The 27,566-nt window shown below is 34.3% G+C and overlaps 3 protein-coding genes across 3 annotated transcripts in view; 2 read left to right on the top strand and 1 right to left on the bottom strand.

Moving 5' to 3' along the window:
* Positions 1 to 8,124: 8,124 nt before the first annotated feature.
* Positions 8,125 to 12,879, top strand: LOC111489659. The gene is made up of 2 exons (XM_023137981.1): positions 8,125 to 8,442; positions 12,652 to 12,879. The coding sequence occupies exons 1-2, from the start codon at positions 8,293 to 8,295 to the stop codon at positions 12,721 to 12,723; spliced, it is 222 nt and encodes a 73-aa protein (XP_022993749.1). The 5' UTR covers positions 8,125 to 8,292; the 3' UTR covers positions 12,724 to 12,879.
* A 478-nt stretch (positions 12,880 to 13,357) lies between these two features.
* On the bottom strand, positions 13,358 to 15,631 carry LOC111489658. Its single transcript, XM_023137980.1, has 2 exons — positions 15,401 to 15,631; positions 13,358 to 14,255 (listed from the first exon to the last, which is right to left on the bottom strand). The coding sequence occupies exons 1-2, from the start codon at positions 15,492 to 15,494 to the stop codon at positions 13,582 to 13,584; spliced, it is 768 nt and encodes a 255-aa protein (XP_022993748.1). The 5' UTR covers positions 15,495 to 15,631; the 3' UTR covers positions 13,358 to 13,581.
* Positions 15,632 to 19,819: 4,188 nt separating this feature from the next.
* Positions 19,820 to 27,566, top strand: part of LOC111489656 (auxin response factor 8-like) — a 17,110-nt gene continuing 9,363 nt past the window's right edge. The window contains exons 1-9 of the mRNA XM_023137977.1: positions 19,820 to 20,574; positions 20,801 to 20,916; positions 21,079 to 21,177; positions 21,337 to 21,393; positions 21,487 to 21,642; positions 21,724 to 21,808; positions 26,734 to 26,824; positions 26,914 to 27,078; positions 27,177 to 27,299. Of these exons, the coding sequence (XP_022993745.1) occupies positions 20,532 to 20,574; positions 20,801 to 20,916; positions 21,079 to 21,177; positions 21,337 to 21,393; positions 21,487 to 21,642; positions 21,724 to 21,808; positions 26,734 to 26,824; positions 26,914 to 27,078; positions 27,177 to 27,299 (935 nt within the window). The 5' untranslated portion in view covers positions 19,820 to 20,531. The remainder of the gene's footprint in view (positions 20,575 to 20,800; positions 20,917 to 21,078; positions 21,178 to 21,336; positions 21,394 to 21,486; positions 21,643 to 21,723; positions 21,809 to 26,733; positions 26,825 to 26,913; positions 27,079 to 27,176; positions 27,300 to 27,566) is intronic.

The following is a 27,566-nucleotide window of genomic DNA, read 5'->3' as shown; positions in this document are numbered from 1 at the left end:
GACTTTACACTGAAATAGACATGTCATAGTGATCCGATCCGATAATTTATAGTAGGTATAATCAAATATTACAATTTAAACATAAAATTTTTTCTGGTTTGGTAGTAACTATAGTGAATCAAAGTCTTCGGTAAACGAGCGTGACAGCACCGATCCATATTTTTCAAAATTAATACCAATATGTTGCTATTAAAGAACAATGACCTAAACCAATTCATAATTGTCGTCCTTTGTTTCAAAGGCTTGTAATATAAAGTTCCAAGCTATGTATCCTCGTACCTTTGATATATACTTGTCATTAGCTGTACAAGCTCACGTGTCACTTGAAAAAGAAGAGTAGCAAGAATGAGTATAAAAAGCTTTCAACTTCGATATGCACTTGTTACGAGTCGTATAAGATCGTGTACCACTTGAAAAACAAAAGTGGCCCTCAACTTCGATATGAAATCGTCACTAGCCGTACCGCCTGAAAAATATAAGTATTAATAATTAGTATAATCAACTCATTTTTTATAAGGATATGAAAATATCTCCTTAATAGACGTATTTTAAAACTGTGAGATTGACGACAATATGTAACGAGCCAAAGTGGACAATATTTACTAGTGATAGACTTGGACAATTAGAATTTTGACGTTCACTTGTCACGAGTGATTCTAAACGACTCGTGTGATTGATATGTAACGAGCTAAATCGAATAATATTTATTAGGGATAGACTTTGACTATTAGAATTTTGACATGTGGTTGATATAGATGTTGAAAAAAGTGGATGAAAAAAGTGGATGGTAAGATATTAATTACTGTGGTAAAAACTTGGCTTCATCTCCACCGGTAATTGCGAAATCCAATAGAAAAAGAATCTTAGGTAGGTTTGTGGATATAACTGTCATGAATAGGTAAAAATTCAAAAATTTTAAAAAGAAGAGGAAGAGAGCACAGCGGCGGTAGTGGCGGGGCGGGGCGGTGACAGTGACCGGTGGTGGGGGGAGGAGAGAGAAGCGGAGAGAAAGGAGTGGACGGAGGGGGAGGGAGAGGAAGAAAAAACAGTTTTTTGTTTCTAAAACCAGAAGTGGTTTTGAGAAAACCATGGGCTCTCATTAATTTTTAATTTAAAAAATATAGATTCTGTATTTTTTTTATTTATAAAAATAAAAAATAATGGGTTTGGTATTTCATAATTAATTCGATATGGTTCAGAATACTCTTATTATATTACAAACTAAATCTTTTTTTTTTAAATGTTCAAATTTCTTTTAATCTTTAATATAAAAAAAATATTATTTGAAAATTTTAGAAATTTATTTCAATAACCAGTTTAATTTTTTTTTTTTAATTTAAAATTTTAAAAGGTTAAAGTTTATATTTAAATAATTCTAAAAATTCAAATTTTAAGAACCAATTTTATAATTTATTAAAAAAATAAATTTGTGTGGTATATTATCATCCAAGAATATTTAGGTTTTATAATTTTATTTATATATATATATATATAAAAAGGCTTCAAATACTATAGAGTAAATTATACATTTAATATAATTTTAATTTTATTGAAAATTAATTGATATAAATTTAAAATTTAAAAATTTTGAAATTTTAAAAATTCATCAAACACAAAAATTATTACTTTTGAGTTTAATAAAACGGCCCACTTTTATTTATTTATTGAATTTCATCCATTAAAAATGACATTTTTGTCCTCGCCAATTCTAATGGTACGATAACTTCTATATAAAAAAAATAACTTTAGGTAAAAAAAAAAACTATTTATGTCAATAAATGGGCAACTTTTTTTTACATTTTTATTTATTTATTATTTTTCATTATTATATTAGAATTTCACTTAGTGAAATGACATTTTTGTCCTCACTAATTTAAGGGTAGGATAACTTCTATAAAAAGAATATCAATAAAACGGCCAACTTTTTTTTTTTTTTACATTTTTATTTATTTATTACTTTCTATTATTATGTTAGAATTTCACCTGTGAAATGGCATTTTTGTCCTTGTAGGATAATTTATACCAAAAATAATTTAGGTAAAAAAAAAAAGAAAAAAAAAGGCTATTTATGTCACGGCGAACTTTTTTTTTACATTTTTTTGTATTTATTATTTTCCATTATTATATTAGAATTTCACCTAGTGAAATGACATTTTTGTCCTCACTAATTCTAATTATAATTGTAGGCTAACTTCTATAAAAAAAAAATAACTTTAGGTAAAACAAAGGCTATTTATGTCAATAAAACGGCCAACTTTTTTTTTTTACATTTTTATTTATTTATTATTTTCTATTATTATATTAGAAATTTACCTAGTGAAATTGCATTTTTGTCCTCACTAATTCTAATTATAGAATAACTTTGTACTAAAATAATTTAGGTATAAAAAAAGGCTATTTATGTCAAAAATAGCAATTTCACTTGGAAAAGCCTTTTCTAAAAAAAGTTGGTCATTTATGTGATTTTTATTCGAATATATCGTATTTAAAAAAATTATTAAAATTTTAATTTAAAAAATAAAAGAAAAGAAGAGGAAAAAACGAACTTGGACTTGTGGCGCATTAAATTCTCACTCGTTTATTAAATTGAAATTAATTGATTTAATTCAATAATGAATTATTGAATTATTATATGTTAATTAAGCCAATTTAATTGAATTAATTCCAACTAATAATTAATTATTTTCTTAATCCCTAAGATTATTCAATTTGTTTGATTATAATTAATTTCTATTTTGTGTAAATTAAAATGACGGGGTACTTGTAAACAAAAATGTTAAGTTAATGGTTTGACGTACATTCAACTGACATGTATTTAAATGATTTAGAGGGTAGTTAGGTAACTTCTACTAGTGAACCTGTCTCGATCGACAGGAGAGAAGAACGAAAGGGTTGAGCTCTATGATGAACGAGCTTTATCGAGCAATATGAGTGTGCACGTTCAAAGGAAGGAATTGAGGAGAAGAAGACGTTTTCGTTTAAGGGGTAGGAATTGAGGAGATACCTTGTTACATTTATATATGGAAAATCACGATTTGGCGATATAACATAGGGTCTTCCAAAAGTGGAACAAGTATTAGAAGTGCGTTCGATTGATTCAATATCAATGAACCTAGAAAAGAGAATTGAGGGTTGGAACGAGCGTATAACAAGAATTCTTGGAATTCCTTGGGGATTTTTGATTGGTGCTGAACTAACTATAGTGCAAAGTCGTATCTCTTTGGTTAATAAGATTCAAAAGGTTTATCGATCTCAGGGGGTGGAGATCCATAATAGATATATCGAAATTATTGTACGTCAAATAACATCAAAAGTGTTGGTTTTAGAAGATGGAATGTCTAATGTTTTTTCACCTGGAGAACTCATTGAATTGTTGCGAGCGGAACGAATAGGGCATGCTTTGGAAGAAGCGATCTGTTACCGAGCTGTATTATTGGGAATAACAAAAGCATCTCTAGATATTTGCCTTATAATGAACGGTCAACTATCCTTAACACCTCCCGCAAGCTAAGCGTCGGATTTGAATGAACGTGAAGCTTGGATCTGAAAAATTCAAAGAGAGGTTGAGAAATACTTTTTGTGAAGATGTCAGCAACTTGGAGATGAAAAGGTACATATTGTGTGCGAAGTTTGCCAACAATAACAAGTTCTTGAAGGAAATAATAATTTAGTTCAACATGTTTGGCCCGCTTGTGAGAAACGAGATTAGAGCTAAAAAAAATAGCACTTTTGTTGTAACATAAGAGTAAGGGCTACTGTGAAATAGGAACCTTGAGGTAATGCAAAAGATGTGTAACCTAAAGAAGTTTAGCAACAGTTGTGACAAGAGCACGATACTCAGATTCACAACTAGAGCGTAAGACACTAGGTTGCTTTTTGGCACTCCAAGAAACGAGATTGTTACCAAGATAAATAAAATAGCCGGATGTAGAACGACGAGTATCGGAAAAACCAGCCCAGTCAACATCCGTATAAGCGACTAGCGTACTAGAAACAATGAATGGATAAAAGGTAAGACCAAAGTGGAGTGTTCCTTTGACATAGCGAAGAATACGTTTGACAGCAAGAAAGTGATCTGGGGCATGCAAGAATTGACTGACAGAATTGACAGCATAGGAAATATCTGGACACGTAATAGTTAAGTACTGAAGGGCGCCAACAAGAGATCTATAGAGAGTAGGATCAGAGAAAGAAGAACCATCAGAAGTCAGGTGTTGAGAAACAACCATGGGAGTGTGGACTGGTTTGCTATCGAGCAACTAAGCACGAGTAAGAATATCTAGAGCATATTTTAATTGACTAATAAAGAGACCATCAGGAGTGGGTGAAGCTTCAAGACCAAGAAAGTAACTGAGAGAACCCAAATCTTTGGTAGCAAACTCAGAATGAAGCTTGAGAGTAAAACTATCAATAAGAGATGAGTTGTTGCCGGTAACAATAATGTCATCAACATAAAGAAGCAAATAGATAAGGTTAGATTGCTGATGAAAGACAAAAAGGAACGTGTCAGCGCGACTACAAGAAAACCCAAGTGTGAGAAGAAATGAGCTAAAATGTTGAAACCAGGCGCGAGGAGCTTGCTTTAAGCCATAGAGGGCTTTCTTTAATAGACAAACATGAGTGAGAAATCGAGGATCTATATACCCAGTGTTGGGTTTTATGTCCTAAAACTCATAGTTTGTAAACAAAGACATATTTTATTTTCAATAAGTTATTATTGATGTTTATTCAGTAAAGATTTTTATTAGATAAAGTGAACTTTACGATCATTAATCAAAATCTAATAAACTAAGAACACTCTGGCTATAGTATGATTACTTGAACTATATGTAGAGACATAAAAGTGGATCAAGTTCAAGTATATAGTCAAAATGATATATAGTATAAGGATAAGGTTGAGTACCTTATTCTGAGGACACTAGGGATGCGACCCACTTTTGTATATGATATAAACAATGTGATCACTAAATTGTACATGTGGAGACATGTGAGTGGGGGCGTCCTATGCAATGAGTATTGCATAAGATCAGACCATGAAGAAAATCACTCTCTTTATAATGTCGTTTACTGTTGAGACTGATTTTCTTTTCATTCGATGACCTAGGTAACTCGATCTTAATCTTGAGGTAACCATGAACTTCTGTTCATTCGGAATTATCCTTAGATTTGCATGGGTGAGAGTGGCTTGAGTTCGCTGACTCAATAGGCCTCCCATTTCAAGGGTAAGACTGGGTGAATAGCTGAGGACGTGGGGTGTAAGATGAAATTCGCTCCTACCCACTTTTAGGGATAGAAGAGAGGTAGTTCTCTTAAGTATTGACTCCAGGTCTTGAACAAGGGGCCCCACCCACTCATTGGCCTGAGAGGGATTTGGTTTATTGGTTGGACCACAAACCAATTGTTCATAAGAGGATCAGTGGGACATAAGGAACAAGAAGTAACTTCAGGGGTAAAACGGCTAATTGACCCAGCTCTAGTTACGAACAACCTGTGAAGGATCGACTTACTAATCATCGTTATATCAAATGGACAAAAATATATCTATAGTGAGGGGAGTGCAACTACTAGGCTATAGTGGAGTGTCCTAGTAGTTAACGAATTTTGGTTAACAAGGTTAATGAGTTTAACTGGTTAATCTTGGATCGTTGGAGCCCATGATCTATAGGTTCATTAGGTCCCTCTACTAGCTCATATCGGACTAAACCATAGAACAGTGTGACGAGTGAGTTCGAATTCAAATTAGAAAATATGCGCTACATATATACAATATATTTAACTGCATTTTTGTTTTATTTACGAATTAAACAAAAAGAGAGAAGTTGAGATATTTAAATAAGATTTAAATATCTTAATCAATTATGCGTCTGAATTGATTGAGATTGACATTTGAATTAATAGTAAATATTAATTAAATAGTTTAATTAATCATTTAATGTTACTTCAATCTGAAATTAATTATTCAAATTAATTGTTGAATTAAAATGAAGAAAGTCAAAATGTTGACTTCATTTAATGGAAAAATCCATGTTAGTGGAATTTTGAGGTGTCAAAATTTGGTTTAACGAAACTTGCATGCTTGCCAAATAATCCCAAACATTTGAGTTGAATTTTGAGTGCCAAAATTTGGTGATCTCAAATTTGCATGCAAATATGACTCTATAAATAGAGTGATCATAAAACATGAAATGTCTTCTTCTGGATGAAAAACCTTGAGAAAAACCTCTCACAAACACTATCTTCATATATACAAAATTCCTCCCAAGTTTAGTCACTCACCGGATTCCACAATCCCGTTTTAAGGCCGGAGGATAGTGGAGAAGACACTAGTGGTGGTTCGAAACCGGTTCGTGAGGAAAAAAGAATTTGAACTACAAAAGGTTAGTATTCAAACTCATTAAGTTTTAATACTTATGAACATGCTAGTTATTTACTATAATTGATGTTCTAAAAGTGCCTAAGATTCAAATTGCTTCCGCATGTGTTATATTAACACCATCAAGAACGACCTCGCTGGTTGCTAAAGGAAGCAGAGTAGCTTCCATGGGTGCGACCACGATTAGTAGCTGTAAATGTTGTAGGAGTGAAGTCAGAGAACTCAAGGGAGCACTAGAACAATTCAAAACTTTCAGCTCTAGAGACTAAATCTGCAAAACAGGGGATAAGGATGAGAGATCTGAGTAGTAGAAAAAGTTGAAAATTTGGTGTCGAGTCCACAAAGGAACCAATGCACTTTATCAATGTCCTCGACGAGTCTACCAATGGCATGAAGTTGGTCACAAATTGTTTTGAAGGCACGGACATACTCAACAATAAGTTTGGTGCCACGTTTCATCAGCTGCAAGTCATCCTTGAGTCTCAGTTCACGAACTTTTGAATGATGGCTGAACGTAGTTTCCAATGCAAGTCAAACATCACGTGCAGTAGAGAGACCAACGAAAACATCCATGGCTTCCTCGGTGAGAGAGAAGAGCAGGAGACAGAGAAATCGTTGATCGGCTGCTCTCTATGCCAAACATTTGGGTTGAGTGTTGAGGAGGTTTTTGGTTCAAAGCGTAGTGGTGGAACCATAATTCCATCAACATAGTCCAACATGTCTTGACTCTCAAAGTTGCTGGTGATCATATAGATTAGAGTATCGAAAGAAAGAAGATGATAAGAGGATTCAGAAGCCATAGAGAAGAAAGGATCAGGTTGTTAAACTGAAAGGGCTCTAATACCATGTAAATGTTTGCTGAATTCACCACACCTAAATGATGGTGAGAGTTCTCTTATTTATAATTTATAATCATTTACAGAATACAAAAATATAGTAAATTACAAATAATATGGAAATAACATAAATGAATACAATATATTCATTCTTTAAAAAAAGAACAAATATGATAAGCCGTAATGTAAGTCAAATATCTAGATATTTGCTTTGTAATGAACGGTTAACTATCCTTAACAGTAACTTTTGTGACGTAATAAGCTCAAACCGAAATAACCATGTTGATCTGAGAAGATTATAACCTAAAATCAACCTGTTTATTCATGTTCGGTATACCTTATTCGGTCCCGTTTGTACAATTGAGGTAGACCGTGGTTACGAGTAGATTTTTTTTTGTTCGAATATACATCTAAAAAAATTAATATTTTTTTGCTACAAAATATTTGTATTTATTTATTTTTATTTGGTTGACCACTTTTATTGGTAACTAATTAAATGTAAGAGAATAAATAATTGTAAATTTAAATTAAAATTAGCATGATTTAATCCTCGGTATTAATTAAAACAAATGAATACTCTTACATTAAAAACTAAATAAAAGTAATTAAATACGTATAAATTAATAATAAATTACAACAAATAGTTAAGATAATATAATATGAATTAAGAATTGATTAAAATTTATTAGTTCTAAATAATATATGTCTTAATAATTAATAAAAAATATTAGTATTAATTAATTAATATTAGTTAATTAATTTAATTAATTAATAGAGTTTTAAATTTAATGGACGATAATAAAATAGGTGAACAAAATAAGAATATTCAATATATTTTTAATAATTATTTCTTTAATTTTGAGTGCCCGATTTTATTATTTGAAAAAATAAAACGAAATTGTTAGTAAATTGTTTATGAGAGAATATTCAGATCGAAATCTGAATAAAATATTATAATCAATTCGGTCAGTCTCTAACACGTTCAATTGAGAGAAGAAAGACTTCTGAATTTGCTTCGAATTATCTGTTGATCGTTGAAGAGAAATCGGTGTTCGTCAGAAGCGGCAGTCGTCGTCGGTGGCGATGGCTCTGGCAGGTGGTCGGAGCAGGAGTGGGAACGAACCGTCGGGGGGAGGGTTTCTTAAGACGGTTTTCAGATTCTTGAAGATGGCGGAGTTTGAGATCCTTTTCGTTCTCTTCTTCATCGTGGCTTTTATCGTCTTCAAAGATCTTGTAAGTCTCTCCGTTGTTGGTCTGTTGTTATTCCTGCTCTGTCTTGAGGCATATTATCTTAATTGGATTGGATCCGCTCTGTCGTTGTTTTGTAATCTTGTTATCAGAAATTTGGTGTATGTTAATGTACTTTGATCCTCGAATTAGATTTGATCGAGCAGCTGATGATCTTTTCTTTTCTTTCCTCGCCGTTGTCTATAGTCACTGGTTTAGACTAAACTTCTGATAAGATTAAAATTTTTCGATAATTTTTCAATGTAAAATACAGATTTGTGGAAACTTCTGTCTTTTTACTGTACAAAATTTGGCTAGGTAGAAGGTAGAAATTATCTTTGAAAGTAGATAAAACAAGGAAGAAATTTATGCAAGTATGATTGGAAGGCAACGAAAAAAGTTATCGTTTAGGCTCATAGATATTCCAATAAAAATTCCATTTAACAAGGAGTTAAAGAAGTTAAAACAATTCCTGGATATGATTGTCCTCAACAGGCAATGGTTGATTTGACTACTGCCGTTGGCTTGTGAGCTTTGCTACTCGGACCGTTGAATGTTTAGGATTGCCACATGGCAGCAACCTCTTAATGTGAAATTTACTGATGGGAAAATTGCAAGCTAAGCTTTTGAAATGGCAGAACTTGCAGTTGTTGCAAGCTCACTTTAGCCACGCTGATGGTTATAAATATTCCTGCCTATTTTCTTCTCATTGTGACTAAGAACTTGGAGAAATCTATTACAAATTGTGCACAGAAAGCTATCACTTGTGATTGTGTTAGCCATCACTGCATGAGATGGAACATGGTTGTTTCTGTTCGTGGAGAAAGGTCTCATATCAGGCACATTAGAAAGCAGAGTGAGGCTGGCCAATGGATTTACCATTTTCAGAAATAAAATCATCCGAAGCAAGTGGTAGAGATCCTTGGGGCTGGAAAATAGGTTGTTGTCGCTATAGTCATAGTAAAATACTGGTTTTATATTGCTAAACATAGCTTTCTTACTGAAGATTGACTTTCAAGTGAATGGTAGTGCTTTGGTCAAGTTCTTAGAAAAACTATGTATGGGAATATCTTTCTAGGCTATCTTTCCCTAGGCATAGGCTATATTCCAGTGTGGAGAATGAACTGTCAAATGTTGGTAGTTCTTAGATTGGTAAGACCGAAGTATTGAACACAACTCTTTATGGGAAATACTTGCACTCTTTATTAAGATCAATTAAGAAGAGATTACAAGACATTTATAGAATACTACTACACTTTGCTCTACTTTAGACTACTTGGGATTTCTTGGGATGAAAACCTTGGTAGGGTGGAGGGATTTTTATAGGAGAAGCTCGACAATTTATTACTAAAATACCTAAATTCTTTTCCTAAAATACTTAGGTATCTTTATTCCTAAAATACCTAGATCATTTTCGTAAAATATCTAGGTATCTATTGATCCTATTGGGCTAGTGACTATATTTTATACTAAAGAGATGAGCAATATCTCGATTCATTTGTGGACTTGGGAGTAAAATGCAGGTCTGTATATACACAAGTATTCACGATATATAAGGAAATAAAATGAACCCATGCTTTTTCTTGACTCCCCATGTGATCGGATTTCTCCATACATGTCATTCCCTTTGTATCTCAATATTGGTTTAATTCCTTGCATATCTTCTTAGGTACACCCAAATAGTTTTGGGAAAGTATTGGAGTCTACTTTTTCTGTGAGATTGTAGGATAGCTTAAAACAGATTTTGAAAATTTACCATCCAAGAGGGCATTCAGTTAATTAAGCTACTATATGTATGGTCCCATCCCAACATTGTTATAGGATGCTTGTGGAAAGCATTAAGCATCTAGCTACTTCGAAGGGTTGCATGTTTTTCTCTTCTGCTATTCCATTTTGTTTAAGAGTTTCAATACTAGAGCTTTAATGGGACTATTGTGACCCAATCAAGATATTGTTATTTCTTAAAGTGGAATTAAAACATGCACCTGCATTATCAGTTCTGAAAATTTGAATAAACTTCGGTATTAAATTGAGCTTGAATAATATGGCATACGTTGTTTAAAATGTTTGACTTCAAAGTTTTTATTTTCCATGACCAAAATTCAAGAGGTTCTAGTATGCTTATCTACAAAACAAAAGTGGTAAAATCACCAGCTCTATTTGTATTCATTATTTGAAGGCTCTAACAAAAGAGACAAATCACTAACTCTATATATATTGTTGTCTCAAATTTTCTTTGCTTACACAAGGAAAATCAATCCAACATTAGTATTCATTGAATTAATTGACTAGGACATCACAAGGCTTGTCAGTTTTCAAAGATTTAAACATTAGGTCATATGGTTGCTTTTGCAAGCGAATACTCATCTTTTCCTTTCTGACAAATAAATAAATAACTTGTGTACTTCAAACTATGACCTTTGATTTGGAATTTGGAGTATGCATGGCGTTGTTTTATAGGAGATTTTCCCAGTTATTGCTTCCTTCGATTTTGATGTTGATTTTTGGGTAGTTGTGGTAGTTATGGATATGGATGCCCAATGAAGGGCATGTTCTAGTACCCTGTAGAAAAAGATGACTGGAGAGAGAGATATTTTAGAGAGAAACGATTTATGTATCTTGCTTGCTATCGGGTGAAAAATCTAAGCCTAAAATATGCCAAGGATTCACAATATGGAAGGAGAAGATTTGCACTAGAGGAAATAAATACGTTTAATGAATAAGAGTGCAAGCCCTGTATTTGGTCTTTTCCAACGGTAACTCCATAAAGGGAAATGGTCCAGATTTCTTTTTATAACATGGAACCCTATTTTCTAAGAAAATTCATGGGTCCAGAATGAAAGATTGGATAATTATGAAAATATATAGGAACTCTTCTCTCATCTTCACTGCAAGACCAGAGGATATTGGTGATGGAACATTCATGCCATTCAACAGTATTATTTCTCTCTTTCTTTCTTTCCCTTTTTTTAGAATCACTATTTCATAAGATTACTGTTGTGTGTAGCATCATTTGTTTCTCTTCGAGCTTGATTAGAAAGCGAAATGTCCTTAGAAGGAAAATTATTTATGTGATCGTACTGAAATCAGTTATCAGGATTCAGAAATTGCTTCTCACCTTAGTTCTATTCAGCTGGTATAAATTTAGTTGTTTGTTTTCAGTTGAGAGGTGTAGTCGGTTTGAGATTGCCAGAGATACATGATATTCATATGGTAATGGAAAGAATCTTCATATCTTGGATTTTCTTGGATAAAAATTTTAGACAATTCTTATGTTGCTCACTGCGAAGGCATCAACTTTTAAGATTCATTTCATCGTGTATGGGTCTTGTGAGCTCATTCTCCATTTTCAATAACAATTCTCAGATAGATTCAGTGTTCTTTATTCATTTTTGTGCTGGATTTAGAAGTGAACCGTGGCATTATTTATTTATGTTTTCTCTGAAGCAGAGTAGAGTCAAAGTAGGGTCATAAATGAACGTCTATTTCAAAGCACTTTTGTAATTATTTTCTTGGTCTTATTGTTTTTTATTGGAGCTCGTTTTAATTGTTAAGGTGTTAGAGTTTGTTTTGTGCTTTGCCTTTTTGTATGCCACTTGTTATCTCTTCTGAGTGAAAGCTGAGTCAAATTGTATCAAATAAAACTTCAAAGGATTTAAATCTATCAATTTAAATCTTAAACTTTCATAAATACGTCAATTTAGTATCTTCATTACATTTTTTTTTTTAACGGTTAATACACAACTTTCACATTTTTAAATTTTTTTTTTTAAAATGTGAGAATTAATGTAAACTAGATTGAAGTGTGCGACTCGAACGAATTATAGCAGTTTTATTTATTTATTTGTCTTAAATTTGCGTGGTTTTCATTGTCTTCTATTTTTCTATACTTATTTAGTCTGTGGAATCTTTGGAGAATAATTTTGTTTAGGCGATTTTGAGTTTGTTTTAAATGGAATCTAAGTGAAATATAAATCGTTAACGAACGGTATAAAATGATTCATTTATGAATGAATTTATACAATTAGTAGTTTAGTTTGTAGCTTTAATACACAACTCTCAATGCATAAATTGATTTTTGTCCAAATCTTTATGTTGAACTACTAAACAAAAATCTAGCATAACCAGATCGTGAACATTCTTATTTTTCTGATTGTCTTCCTTTATTGATGTGCAAATGTTTAGAGATACTAATCGTGTGGAATTCAATTGCAGACATCAAGGCCAGAGTACAATCAGATCCTTGTAAAGAAGCCTGAGGGTTTTGATATGTGGCCATTCCAGTAAATTCTTGACCTTGCATTCATGTAATCTGAAATATTCACTCCACTTCCTAACTTTGTATCTTTTTATGATGATGTAAAAATGTTCGTCGAAGTTGACGTTTTTATTGATACTGTCGTAAGTTTGGAAGATTGTGAAGTAAATATTGGTTTTAGAAATGATTTGGAATGTTGAATGATAGAGTGAGGATTCGTTTAGGCTACATTCTAAAAATTTAGAAATTTAGGTCTGAATAGTGTCAAAAGGAGTATATTCGAATCATTACTAGTTCATGGATTGTGCAACTTCACATTGGTAGGAGAACGAAACATTACTGATGAAACATTACTGATGGTACAAGTAGGAGAACGAAACATAACTAGGAGAACGAAACATCACTAGGAGAACGAAACATCACTGATGTATTGTGCAACTTCACTTTGGTAGAAGATCGAAACATTACTTATAAGGATGTGAAAACCTTTTCGAAGGAAAATCTAAAGAAATCCAAAGAGTACAATATCTACGAGCAATGGGATTGTTATAAATGATATTATAGTCAAACACGAAATGGTATGTTAATGAAGTAGCTAGGCCTTCGAAGGTGAAATCATTACTATTTAATACCGAACTATTCTAAAAAGATAGACATTTCAAATTCGATCATGGTATCATGTTATTGTGTCTGTGCGGCGGGCAACACTTAGGCTTCAACTTGAACACAGTAAGAAGTCATCGTCTCAAGTCCAAAATATAAACAGGAAATAAACAGTTGTTTCAACGACGTGGATACAAATACGATTAAAGCAAGCGGGTCCATAATTAAGAATCGATTTTCACACCTAGGACAATTTTGTGGTTTAGTTGAAGCCAACAACATAACTACTCCTGCTTGGCCTTCTGTGTTGCATCCTCTGGAGCATCGCTGCTGCTGCTGAATCTAGCCACGAGCTCCTCGACCGGGATTTTAACAACATCACGACGCACTCCGATGTCAGAAACATATCGACTAACACAATACATCCCCACCCCCACAACCGCTAGACCACTACAACTTGTGGTTAAATATCGAAGTGGGGAAGAAACAATCGCACTTGTGGCAGCAAGAAACGATGCAGCCTGCCCGCTCCTACCCACGCTGAGGGTCGTGTAAATAAGCAATCCTGTTTTACAATAGATGGCGAAGTCTTCACAATTGTTCTTGAAGATGTTGTACATACCAAAGCCATTCTGGAGAAGAAAAGAAGCACGATGAAGGACAACTTCAGACGAATCGGAATTAGCAAGGGTGCAAGTCCCGCCTCGGGCTTTCGCGAGAAAGAACATAGGCGTAACGCCATATTCAAAGACATAAAGATCACCTCCTCCAAGAAAACAATCCAAGCACGAACAGATTACTCCGTCGCTATTCGACTGATCACCACATGCAGGACATGGATTGTCTGGAGATTGAACAGATGAACTAACAAGGAATCGGTCTAACACGGTTCCAGAGCCAACCTCCAAGCCTCCTCCACGAGTGAAGTGGATCACCTTTCCATCACCAACAAAAACCCCTGGAGTAATACAAGATAATCAGGATTAAGTACTTAAAAAAGTTGTAACATTTAAAGAGAAGCTTCTACAAATAATTGGGATCATCCCGTCACTTAAGAACGATATTTTCGATAACTTTTTATATTCTCGAAGAATTCCTCTATGGTATGATGAACATGCAACAATAGATTAAGAAACAACTTCCTTTGCCTCATTCGCTTTCCCTCTCAAAAGAAAGAGCAAATACACATCCATTAGGACAGATACCACTAGAAAATCTATTATCTAAGAGATTAGATGTAATGAACCTACGCCAGCTAGCAAATATTGTCTTCTTCGGGCTTTCCCTTCGTAGCTTCCCTTCAAAGTTTTAAAACATGAGAAGAGGTTTCCACACCGTTATAAAAAATACTTCGTTTCCCTCAACATCCAAGTACACCCTTATAAGAAATTCTTCATTTCCCTCGACCACCAAGTTGGGATCTCACACATGGCCACCCCAACCAGAAAGAGTGCTCGATATTGCCTCTCGGGCAAATATTAACAAGTGCAAATAAAAGTAGCCAACATGCAGGACATGGATATTGCCTCTCGGTCACTGTTTGACTGATCACCACATGCAGGACATGGATTGTCTGTAGATTGAGCAGATGAACTAACAAGCAATCCGTCTAATATACAATTGGAAAGGAACTCAAAGTAGCCAATGGAGATCCCACATATGAATCACTTCAGGGTTTAAGAAAATCATGAGCAACTCCACTGGAAAGTCACCAGAGAAAAAGGGAACTCAAACTCTTCAGATCATAATCAAAGAAATTAGCATAAATTATAGCTAACACCGTCCCTATCCACCCCCATAGTTCAAGAAGGCCCCAATCTATTTCCGATAACTTCCAAACTACGCAAACGACAATGAAATGACAATTTCTAAAAAAAAATCAAAATAACCATGAAAGAAAAACAATATAGCAATCAGAAGGGAGAAGAAAAAGTAAAATCAGACACATCTGCCATATTTAAGTGTGATCATAGAATGCCGTTACGCAATTTAGGGCAAATCAGAGCATGATATACAAAATGAAAAAGAGGCGATCTCCCAAAATTAGAACAAAATCACAAAACAAGAAATCCAAAAGAAAGAGAAGAGAGAAAGAGAGGAAACCGTGATGAGCATAAATATAGGCCTGCCTCCAAGAATAGATATGATCCCCCGGTTTCAATTGCTCCCTCGAAATCTTATTCGACAGCACTCCCATCTTATGGACTACCAAAAACGATCTCAGTTTTCAGGATTCCATTACAAGGACAGAAGAGAGCTGGAAGCGAAATCGAAGGGGCTGTGGAGAAGATCTAGCGGAGAAATGAAGCAAACTGCATAGGAAAGGATAAACTTTATACGACTGAAATTTTTAATGTTGTTTACTTCCATTATAATCCAATTTAATTTGTCTTTAAAAGAAATTCAATATAATTGTTTTAAAACAAAATTCTAATGGGCTCGTGGGAGCCTGGTCGGAACATCGGGTTGTCTAAATTGTCACCCTTGGTCTACACAGATCAGGGACTCGACTAACGCAAGAAACACTAAGAGTTCAACACAAAATGTTCAAGAGCAGCCAAACTAGCATTCTTATTGAGACCTAAACTTATAGGAAGTAAATTGATGGACGAAAAGCTCGGGTAGGAGTAGGACATTCCATACAAATCTTTTTTCGCCGAGTTTTGGTCAGATTGAGACATTAGACCCGACCCAACTTTTTGTGTAGTAAAAATTTTCAACTCAAATAACTTTATAATCTAACCTAACCGTCATTTATTTATTTTAAAGTAAATGGTTAACTCTAAAATATATATTTATTTATTTTAAAACAATCTATTAAAATTTGTAACTTAATTTCATTTTATATTTTTAAAAAATTACGCGTGGATAAATAAAAAAAAAATTAATTATGAAATAAATATATATATATATTATTATATTTTAAGTAAAAATGTATATTTTAAAATTTAAATAAAGATTAAATTTATAATTTTAACCTTATTGATAGGTTTTTATTTAGAAGTTTTAATTTCAATTTCCAAAGTGTCTAGGAAAAATAATTTTGATTGTAATTAATTTAATTTAATTTTCTTGGTTAACGAACAGTTTGATTTTATAAATAATTAAATTATACTAATATTTGAATTTTGTATTTATCCAATCCCTAAATTAAACAAAAAAAAAAAAAGTCTATTAATTTTTTAAACCTTACAAAATAATATAAATTTACAAATTTTAGTAATCAAATTTAAACTAATTTCATACCTAATAATCAATTATTTTTTAAAATAAGATCTAAAATTATTTAAAAAAATTTGACGAGAGTCTTTATCGACTGAATTGATAGATTATGCTAATTTATATTTAATAAAAAAAAACAATTAATCCCACCAACACACTTGAACTATAAAATAATAATAGTAATGTTAAAATATTATTAAACTTTTTGTTTTTTTTTTTTTAAAATTTTTACAAGTCAAAATAAAATTAATATAATTTTAGTCATGATATTTAAAATAATAAATAATAAAATAAAACTAGACCCTTCTTTCATTTCGGGATTATTATGCAGACGTTTCCACACCTTTATAAGAAATGTTTTGTTCCCCTTTCCTACATCGGCTCTATTGTCATTTGTAACGGCCTCAAGCCCGCTAGCAAATATTACCGTCTTTCGACTTTTCCTTTCGAAATTCCCCAAATTTTAAAACTGGGAAACGGTTTCCAACCTAAATTAATCAATTTTATTTTATTTTTTATTATAAAACCCATTCATATTTTAGAAACTAAATAATGGGTTAAGAGTGTTTTTTTTTTATTTTATTTTAAAATTTGAGTAATAATTCAAGAAATATAAAACTCAAAAGAAATTGACATAAATAAATAAATAAAAAATTAAAAACTACAATATAAAAAAAAAAACAGAAAAAGAAAATCAAAATGAAATTATTTACCAACATGAATTTTTAAATAGAAAAAAGTCACCCATGTTAATATCTTCTCAAAGTAAGAATAAATTCTTTAACCAAATAAGATTGGTCCAAACTTAAGACAAAAGTTTCTTCGTCCAAAAAAATTGGACATGTTTGGTACAAAATGTTGGTTCTCGTGTTTGTTCGAGTTTCTGTTAAATGAACACGACTCTTCACAATGGTATGATATTGTCCACTTTGAGTGTATTCTTAGATTATAAACCCATGACCATTCCCTAAATTAACCGATGTGGGACTTTCATCATCCAACACCTCCACTCGAACAAAGCACGCCTCCCCTTAATGGGCATGGCTCTGATACCATGTTAGACGAACACGACTCTCCACAACGGTATGATATTGTCCACTTTGAGCACTCCTTTTTGGAGTCCTTTGTTCGACATTCGAGGATTTGCCAATCTATTAAAACGGCTAAGTTTAGGGCATGGCTCTGATACCATGTTAGACGAACACGACTCTCCACAACGGTATGATATTGTCCACTTTGAGCATAAGCTCTCATGGCTTTGCTTTGGGCTTCCCAAAAGGCCTCAGATCAATGAAGAGTGTATTCTTAAATTATAAACCCATGACCATTCCCTAAATTAACCGATGTGAGACTTTCATCATCCAACATATTCAACCTCTTATTTAATGGATTATTATATCGATTTATAAATTTATTATATTAGGTAAAATTGTAATGTGCTATCAGGCTCGCATCCAATCTGACCAGCGAACGGGACTATTTCCATTATCGCTAACAGGCTACCCGGGTCGTAAGCACAGTTGGAACGGGCTCCCTAAAAAAGTCGACTTGGGACCAGATTCAGCTTAAAATGAAGGGGACGACCCTGATGAAACCTAACACACTAGATAGTTGATATTCTTTTATGAATGTATTACTGCTATAGGTAATTGGTAATCCATTTAGAGTATCGTTGTAGTATCATTATAACATAAGGGAATGGGTCAATGTCGGTCAATTAAGATATATATGTGAGCTAGCCGCATATGCACTTTCATTTCCAGAGATAGTCAATCACTCTTTATAGTCCCTCAACATAGTACATCATAACGTGTTATGATACAATAACGAGTAGCACCGAGAATAAGTCAAAATCACGGACATGAATAGGTTACTCAACTACCACAATAGTGTAATCAAACGAAAATTCAACTGAAACACTATGAATCGATGAAAAAGTGAAGCAATTGGTGACAAGTTTTTAGGTTAAGTTTTCCAACGACTCAAACAAAAGAGGATAATTAATCCATGTATAAATTTCAAGGACCCGATCACCATTTGAAATTTTTTTAATATTACTATTTCTCCCTCTTAAAAACTCTTATCTCTGATCGGGACGACACTAGCTATGAATAACTAATTTTCACTTCATCTTTCTCATTTTCACGTAGCTTCTCCAGTTCGATGATTATACCGATAATCTTCTACCAACACTACTTATATGTTACGTAAAATCTCCACTACTCTCGTAAAAATTCATATAGGCCTTACATCGTCTCATAATTCAGATTCCCGTTCAAGTATAACGATTCATACCCTACAACACGTGAAGAACATACTTTATAAAATAATATTCATTTATTTATATTATGTTTTAATAATAAATTTTGATTTTTAGAAATTATATCGGAGATAATATTATATATATATATTTTTGTTAGGAATATTACTATATTTATTATAATGTCCTAGTTTTTAATAGAAATTCTCCATTAAAATTTTATTTAAAATTAATATATAAAATATAAAACATATGGGAAATGGAAAACATTGGTGTGGCTCTCCGTTCACTTCCATTGCCATATAAGGATGTCAGAGTCAACTCAATTGTACAGTTGAACTACTTCAGTAATTCGTGTGACGTGGAACGGTATGTGAATGACACTCCCAAGATCAGTGATGTACTTAGGAGCCGTTTCATGGAGGATTTCCAATTCAGGGAATGCTTTGAGAGCCGAAATTGAAAATACGTGGGACCTACATTGATCGCTGATCAATCAAATGATCGGCTAATGGGAAAGTTTTGCAACGCACAGTGAGTACTATATGGTATTACCAAGTAATTGATTGCAATCTCAGAACTATTGGAATTGATGTTTTCTGAGTTATTGGTGGTTCGATATTCACTATATCACCACAGACCAATCCCTAGGTGACTCCAAGCTTGACCGCTTTACCCGCCACGAACTTGTAATTTTTAAAATTTTTATAAACAATATTTTAAAAAGTTTGTATTAAAACTAAAACTAAGCCAAAGATATTTTTTTAAGCAAACAATATGAAAAAAAAAAAAAAAAGAGAAAAAGAAAATAAATAAATAAAAAAAAGGAAAAAATGTGATTATTTAACATAATCCGTACTTCTGACAAGGACCAGTGGAGGATGGTTGGCACATGCCTGCTGTCAAATCAAGGGGGAGAATAAACGGTCAGGATCAAAAGATATGGAGACAATAACGGCTGTGATTGCGTCGTCCTAAATTAGTATCTCCTGGACTCCATTTTCTTTTTTGGTTATAGATTTTCTCTTTTTCTCACTCTTAAAACATTTACAGAGACACCGCCTTGACCGTGCTTTCTCTCTCCTCTGTCTCTGTCGCTCTTTCTCTCTCATCTTTTGGGGGTTTTTGGAAGAAGTCACTTTGAACCACCACCTCTTCTCTTTTACGCTTTTATTTTTTGTTTCTCTCTCTCTCTCAGTGTATTTGTACTGACTGACATTCTCAGTCAGTCCGATTGTGGTACCGGCTTACTCTACAATTGTTTCAGTGAGAGGGGGCGTTCTTTTTGGGTTTAATTTTTCTCCTCGTTCTCCGTTTCCCCACTCGATTGTTGTAGCCTTTCGTTTTTTTTTTTTTGTTTCTCTCTAGACGATCTTGTACGGATTGGCTTTTGATTTGTGTGGATTGAGGTTTGAATTTGTTTGGATTGAGTGTTTGATTTTGGGGGATTTTGCGCTTAAACCCTAAAAAACATTATGGGTTTGCGAGGATGGATATTGGGTTGGGTTGATTTGGGGCGAGGGGAGATGGGAGAGCGCGGTTGGGTTGTGAGTGATTGCGTTGGGTTTAGGCAGCGGAGGAATCTTCTTGATGTTATCGATTGAGAGGTATGAGTTTCAGGCAGGGTTCTTGTCCTGTCGATTAGGGTTTTACTATTAGTTTTATTTTGAATTTTTCTGTGTGTGTGTGTGTGTGTGTGTGTGTGTGTGTGTGTGTGTTTTGAGCCTTTTTTAGTATTGGGGAAAGCTTGATATGAAGCTTTCAACATCAGGGTTTGGTCAGCAGGATCACGAAGGTATGATTTGTTTTCTTTCTTTTTTGATTTTGATTTACTGCTTCAATTTGGGAAGATCGAAATCCTGTTTTGAGCTGTTACTGTGATTATGATGTGCCCCCTTTTTTGTTTTGTTGTTCTTTTTCATCCTTTATTAAATGCTATGGTTCCCTCGTCACCCGCCATTAATTTTGATCTTCTGTGCTGAACTTTAATTATGGCGCTGTAATGATGATGATGATTATAGGAGGGGAAAAGAAATGCTTGAATTCAGAGCTATGGCATGCATGCGCGGGGCCCCTTGTGTCCCTCCCAACTGCTGGGACTCGGGTTGTTTACTTCCCTCAGGGTCACAGCGAACAGGTTCTATGGTTTTTTTTTTTGTTTCATTTTTTGTGGCTAGTTTTTCCTTTTAAGTTCTTATTTGCATGGAGAAAAGTTGAGAAGTTCTTTAATTAAATTAGTTGTCATTGCATAAACCTGTGAAATTGATAGGACTTTTCTGTCGTTTCGTTCGGTCTGTAGGTTGCTGCGACGACCAACAAAGAAGTTGATGGACACATACCCAATTACCCGAACCTACCTCCCCAGTTGATATGTCAACTTCACAATGTTACAATGCATGTGGGTTCTCTATGTTTCATGTAATTTGAGTGTGTTTAGCTTCGTTACATGATTAATGGCGTAAATCTTCCATTAATCTCCTGTTAACCATGAATGAGGAAATGAAATTGATATAGCTAGGAGGGCTTTTAAGCAGGATTTGTATGTGTGACATTTCAGGCAGATGTGGAAACGGATGAAGTGTATGCCCAGATGACATTACAGCCGCTGACTGCAGTAAAATATCTCTACGACTCTGTTTCTCGTGCAGTTATTCTTGCCACATTTATTAATATATATACCTTAGCTCAATTTATTTTATACGTACAGCAAGAACAAAAGGATACATTTCTACCCATGGAATTGGGGATTCCGAGTAGACAGCCAACAAATTACTTTTGCAAGACGTTGACAGCGAGTGATACAAGCACCCATGGAGGTTTCTCTGTACCTCGTCGTGCTGCCGAGAAAGTTTTTCCTCCACTGGTACATACATATATTCTGTTATATGATTCTGTTGGATCTGATGGATGACTTTTGACATCTTTCTTTGTTATGGTCCTGCAGGATTTTTCACAACAGCCACCAGCACAAGAGCTGATTGCAAGGGACCTTCATGATGTTGAATGGAAGTTTAGGCATATTTTTCGAGGTAAGTCCCGTGAAGTTCTGTCCATTAGCGGAAATAAGTGCGAAGGTTTTCTTTGTTAATGGTGAACGTCTCCTTTTCAGAAATAAGTGCGGAAGTTTTTTTTGTTAATGCTTTTCTAGTACTCTGATTTTGTTGGCATTTGGAATGAAGCTGTCATGGAAATTATTAATATGATAATTTTTTCTTTTGCTACGAAGTAATTGTGATATCATGTTCATTAAATAAACGACACTTCCGAGAGAGTTAGTTCTTACTAGAGTATGAACATTGAATTACATTCAGTGTAGGTTTTGATAAATTAAGGGAAAGCCCTAAACCAGCCAGAAATAAATTCAAGATGTCCCATCAATTTTGAAGAACAACTGTTTCATTAGGGCGAAAAATGATTGTATCATCAATGTATTGAAGAATGGAGACTTCGACCTGTTTCTACCGAACATAAAGCCCTTCAAAATTTTCTTAAGGCAATAATGAACGGAGCGACTAAGAGTATCTCCTATGATAGTAAAGAAGAAAAGAGAGAGGGATCTTCCTGTCTCAAGACTCTTGTAGTCGCAATCTTTCCTCTAAATTGAATTCTGATTGGGTTTTGAAGATGGTGAAGAACATTGACTAACTTCGTTATTGAAGGTTGATTGGGTTTGATTGATATTAAGTCCAAGAACAGGAGTCTTCTTGCAAAGTGGATTTGGATATTCTACAACGCAAGTATAGCCCTATGGAGACGTTTCATTGCAGCAATGTCTTGGTAATCTCCTAGGCAACTGTAAGCTTAAAGCATCTTGGAGCCTTGAAGATACATTATGGAGTAGAGAGATATGGTCTATGATAATACTGTGAGTTTAATTGGTAATGGGAAGTCCACATCCTTCTTGAATGACAGCTGGATTGGTTTAGTGCTAAAAAACATGTGCCAAGTCTCACGCTCTAGCCTTATGCAAAGACAACTCTATTGCAGATATATGGAAAGAGGAGGCAACCACTTGGGATTTGGGCCTTCGTCCAAGCCTTACCGAAGAAGAACTGAATGAGTGGGCCAATCTATCCCACATTTCTTCTCCCTCCCCAAAGGCCAAATTTCTGAGTCCATTGGAGATAGGCTCTTGATACCAAAAGCTCCCACACGGCCAAATCCCTCACACGACATCTTTCATCCAATGTCAACCATCTACATTATTTTTATTCACCACAATGGAAAGGACCCATTCCAAAGTTCAATTTTTTATGTGGGAGTTAGGTTATAAATGTATCTGTTAAATCAACACTAAACCCAAAACCTTAAACTAATGGGTTATAGTAATTTTAGTTATTTCAATAGTTCAACACTCTCCTTCACTTGTGGGCTTGAAAACTTGTAGAAGTCTTGACAAGTGGAAATCAATATTACTTGAGGAGAAAATGATATTTTAGAGGTTTGAATACATGATCACCACCTCTTTATGGGCAAAATTCTGGAAGGCTCTCAACCTGTATTACGCACTTGCATTTCCAAATGATCCAATCACTCTTTTAGAGATTCTCTTCATGGGTCATCCTTTAGCAAAGAAAACGAGGCCTTGTGGGGTTTTGTCAACAAAGCCTTCCTTTGGTTAACTTGGAGTGAGCAAAATCGTCGCATATTTGAGGACAGATACAAATTTCAAGTCCATTTTTTAATCTTACCTACATTCTCTCATTTGGTGTATATCTTACCCTATATTCAAGACTATAGCATTACTTCTCATACTACACACAATTCTTTTGCAAATCTTCTTAGTACCTTTGCCACTTTTGTAATTTCATCTCACCTATGGAATGAACGAAACTTTTTCCTCATAAAATGTTGCCAGCTGTTGGAATCAACAATAATTTTTCCTTTCCTTTCCTTTAATGCTAATCTCCATCAAATCCTTTCACTCGGTCTATTTTTGCAACTTCCTCTAAACCTCCATAGGCATTATTGATTTTCTTGAAAGTCTCTTTTATTCAAGGAAATGTCTCTTTCCTTCACCTAACCCTTGTACGATGTCACTTATTCACCAAAGAACTCTTGCTTCCAGGTTTCATTAAGGAAATGGAAAGTGCTCACTCTCTGGTAGAGGATATGTGCCTATTTTGTGTTTTCACTTATAAAGATGTCTTTGTTGGGTTGAAATGGGCTGAGTTAAAATAAGGTAATATGTGGGTTTGTGAAGCACTCAAAATACTATACCACCTGTTGTGAATGGTTTTGTTTTGAAGGACAATGATGTGCTTTGATTTGAAGGGAAGTAAGGTGCGGGTCTTTTAGTTTGTTCCTATGGAAGTACTGCTCGAGCTTGTGTTTGGGGGGTAGGGAGCAATGGATTAAATGAGATGGGTCTGATGGTTGGCCTTTTATATTTTCATTAATGATATTTGTACTAAGAAGAACATCTCTGTAAGTTCATCTTTTGTGATTAATAGCCCCTTTAATTTTTTGAGATGTCGATGGACATAAGGTCTTTAAAAATCTCCATCCTCTTTTTTGTTTCCCTACTCGGAGAAGCAGCCTTCTTTTTCCTCAATTGTAGTGTCCAACCTAACTAACATAGTTGAGTATTTGTTTGTGAGTTTCTCAATCTATAGGACTTGATAAAAAATTAAATCAAATTTGAGTATCCATTTGTTTGCGAGTTTCGCAATCTATAGGACCGAATAAAAAAATTAAACAAATTTATGTAGCATAATGTTATATTGTTCTTTTCATTTGAATTCAATTGTTTTAGTTGGTACTTATTTAGTTGTTTACCTAGTTGTAGGTGGTAGGTTAACAGTTCATTTAGTCTTGAGGGTTAAGCTCCATAATAAACATTACTGAGATTTTCTTCTTTGATGCTTGGTTTCATTGACGATTCACTTTTGTTTGAAAGATTTGTGGTTGGGGGGAAATTCCAATAGAAGCTTGAAATATCTCATAATCCATCAATAGTGCTTCAATGCGCACCAATGGAGAAAGGTTTGCCTTTTGAAGCTTTTGCTATAACTTCTTCTAGTATTTGAGGTCTACTACAAGGGAGAAGGATTTCAGTTTGATGGTGGCCAAGCGATGGTTTACAATTGTGGCTAAGCGATGGTTTACAATTGTGGCTAAGCGATGGTTTACGACTAAACCTTTGAACCAAACAACAAATTGGTTATTAACTGGTGGTGAGGATGTGGCTTTGTAGCTAGGGTTACTCAATGGTAGAGCAGGAACAAGGATGGGGATGGCTTCCCCGTCCCCAACTTTCCACCATTTAGTTCTCCATCTTGCAAATGAAAAGACAAAATAGTATTTCATTTTAGTCCAAATAAACTAAATATATATATGAACGTGGGCAACAAGGTAGGGATGGGAGGCAAGATCATATTCCTAATTTTCTTTTAGGTTAGGGGAATAATTCCCCGTCACGCCTCCATTCCTTCATTTCCTGCTTAATCGTGGATTTGGAGTGGGTTCTTGCTAGAAAAATGAACATCTCTATTTTCACGTAAGAGGTGGAGGGCGGATGGGTGAGAAGAGAGTGAAAGAGAGAGCGAGCCACTACTAGCAAGAGTTCTATTAATTATGCATAGTGAAATTAGAATTTTGAAATAATGTTTTGTTAAATAAGTTATTTTATATTAAATAAAAAATTAAATTAAATTTATTTTTCATTTTAAGAAGTTGGAGCCTTTATCCACTGATGTTCTTGCCTCTTGAGAAGGCTGGTTCTTTTTTTGGTATTGCCTGCTCGTATTCCTTTCATTTTCTCTCTAACAGCGTGGTTTTTTATTGAATCTAAATTAATTATTTGGTATTAATATTGTAAATTACTGATGCACCATGGAACCCCCTGCCTGCTTCCCCAACTCCATAGCAAATGCCTCCTAAAAGATAATTTCAAAGTTTAGGTTTTAGATGGATCAAATTATTAATATTAGTACTTTCTCTGGTGATGGAAGAACAACTCCTTTGTTCCCTAATGAAGGGGTAGAATCACAAGTGGGTGACTGACACGGAGCCTGCAAGTCATTGTTTCTCACCGCCGTCTTATACTAATATTTCCATTTTTAGATAATATAATATATATAACCTCGTTTGGTTTTTGTAGGTTGGGAGGATGTCTTATTTTCCCTCCTTGTACTCTTTCGTTAATGAAAAGTAAGTTATTTATTAATACATACACTCACAACTAATTATCAAATTATTAAATATACCTTCTACTATTTATTAGTCTGGTTCTAGGCTGCTAACTGCTATTGGCTAGAGGATTGGTACATTGACAAGAGTTGTTTATGGGAAGGGGTAGAAGAAAACAGAGAGGAGGTGTATCTCACTTGGTGAAGTGGGTTCTCTAAACCCACATCTACGGGGCCTTGAAGTTATAAAACCTTGATTTTAAGATCTGAGCGATCCTTGGGAGATGGCTCGTGGGATTAGTGGCCATGGGTCGGATTTTCTCTAATGGCATTCATAGGAGATATTCCATTGTTCATTCAACTCCAATTATCCATTCTTGCAGATAAGCTGTGGATTAGTGGATCTTCAATTAAATCATTGTCCATTTTCCTAAGGTGTCATGTGCTAGCTCCATCAGACTTTTGAGCTTTTGAACTTGAAAAGATCAAAAGGTTTTTTATTTAACAACATTGATGGGATAGAGATTAAGCGATTTCACTTTGTGTATCTACTGTTGCTGCATCTCAAAATTTTCTTATTTTTTTTCTTTCCTTTATTTTTCTCATTCCTCTCATTTTCTCCTTTACCTGTATAGGTTTTGTAAAGGTTGCTTGGGGGGTTCCTGTGTTCTGAATTTTTCTTTTCTGTATGATGTGGTGTATTCCTGTGCGTTTCCTTGCACCATCATCTCGCTTGTTGAAAGTCTGTTTCCCATATAAAAAACTATTTGGGAATCGTAAACTGCATCTGCAGCTAACATGGCTTGTTCTCTTTGTTTCCACAGGACAGCCAAAACGACATCTTCTTACAACTGGTTGGAGTGTGTTTGTTAGTGCCAAAAGATTGGTTGCTGGGGATTCTGTACTTTTTATATGGTAACTATTCCAATTTGTTTATAAGTGTTTTTACACTAGGGCTTCCGTTTCGGAGTTTTATTATTGAGCTCCCTGAATCACTTATCTAGGAATGAAAAAAATCAGCTTCTTTTGGGTATACGTCGTGCCACAAGACCACAAACTGTGATGCCTTCTTCTGTTTTATCAAGTGATAGCATGCACATTGGACTCCTTGCTGCTGCAGCTCATGCTGCTGCAACTAATAGCTGTTTCACAGTGTTCTACAACCCCAGGTTCGAAAATATTCTTTCCTTTTGCTACTGTTATAGCTGGTTTTATAGTCTACTTCGGCTCATTTTGAAACAATTTCTTTTGCAAAAATTAATTCCAGGGCTAGCCCATCAGAGTTTGTCATCCCTCTGACAAAGTATGTTAAAGCTGTATTTCATACCCGTGTTTCAGTAGGAATGCGTTTTCGGATGCTTTTTGAAACTGAAGAGTCAAGCGTTCGAAGGTATGATATGATAACTCTAAATAATTCATTATCATCTGTTTGTTGTAGAAAATTCTTGCATATCTCCCTCATCTGCACTTTTGATTGGCATGTTCTTCCTACCTATATCACTAGTCTTCTCAACATTTGCATTGGCAGTCAGTCCTTGAATGTTGAAGCTGTATGCAAATTCTTTGAATTTTATTTGAGATTTTCATTTCTTTGGACCTTTTAGTTGATGAGAAACAAAGGGATAGAGTGAGTTTTTTTTTTTTTTTTTTTTTTTTT

Source organism: Cucurbita maxima, unplaced genomic scaffold (assembly GCF_002738345.1).
Source record: "Cucurbita maxima cultivar Rimu unplaced genomic scaffold, Cmax_1.0 Cma_Scf00014, whole genome shotgun sequence".
NCBI lineage: Eukaryota > Viridiplantae > Streptophyta > Magnoliopsida > Cucurbitales > Cucurbitaceae > Cucurbita > Cucurbita maxima.
Note: the sequence above shows the minus strand (reverse complement) of the source record. Positions and strands in the feature narration are given on the sequence as shown.

Coding starts and splice junctions, on each gene's coding strand:
- LOC111489659 (XM_023137981.1), top strand. CDS start 8,293: ATGGCTCTGGCAGGTGGTCGGAGCAGGAGTGGGAACGAACCGTCGGGG. Junction 8,443..12,651: donor TTATCGTCTTCAAAGATCTT/GTAAGTCTCTCC, acceptor ATTCAATTGCAG/ACATCAAGGCCAGAGTACAA.
- LOC111489658 (XM_023137980.1), bottom strand. CDS start 15,494: ATGGGAGTGCTGTCGAATAAGATTTCGAGGGAGCAATTGAAACCGGGG. Junction 14,256..15,400: donor CTATATTTATGCTCATCACG/GTTTCCTCTCTT, acceptor GTATTACTCCAG/GGGTTTTTGTTGGTGATGGA.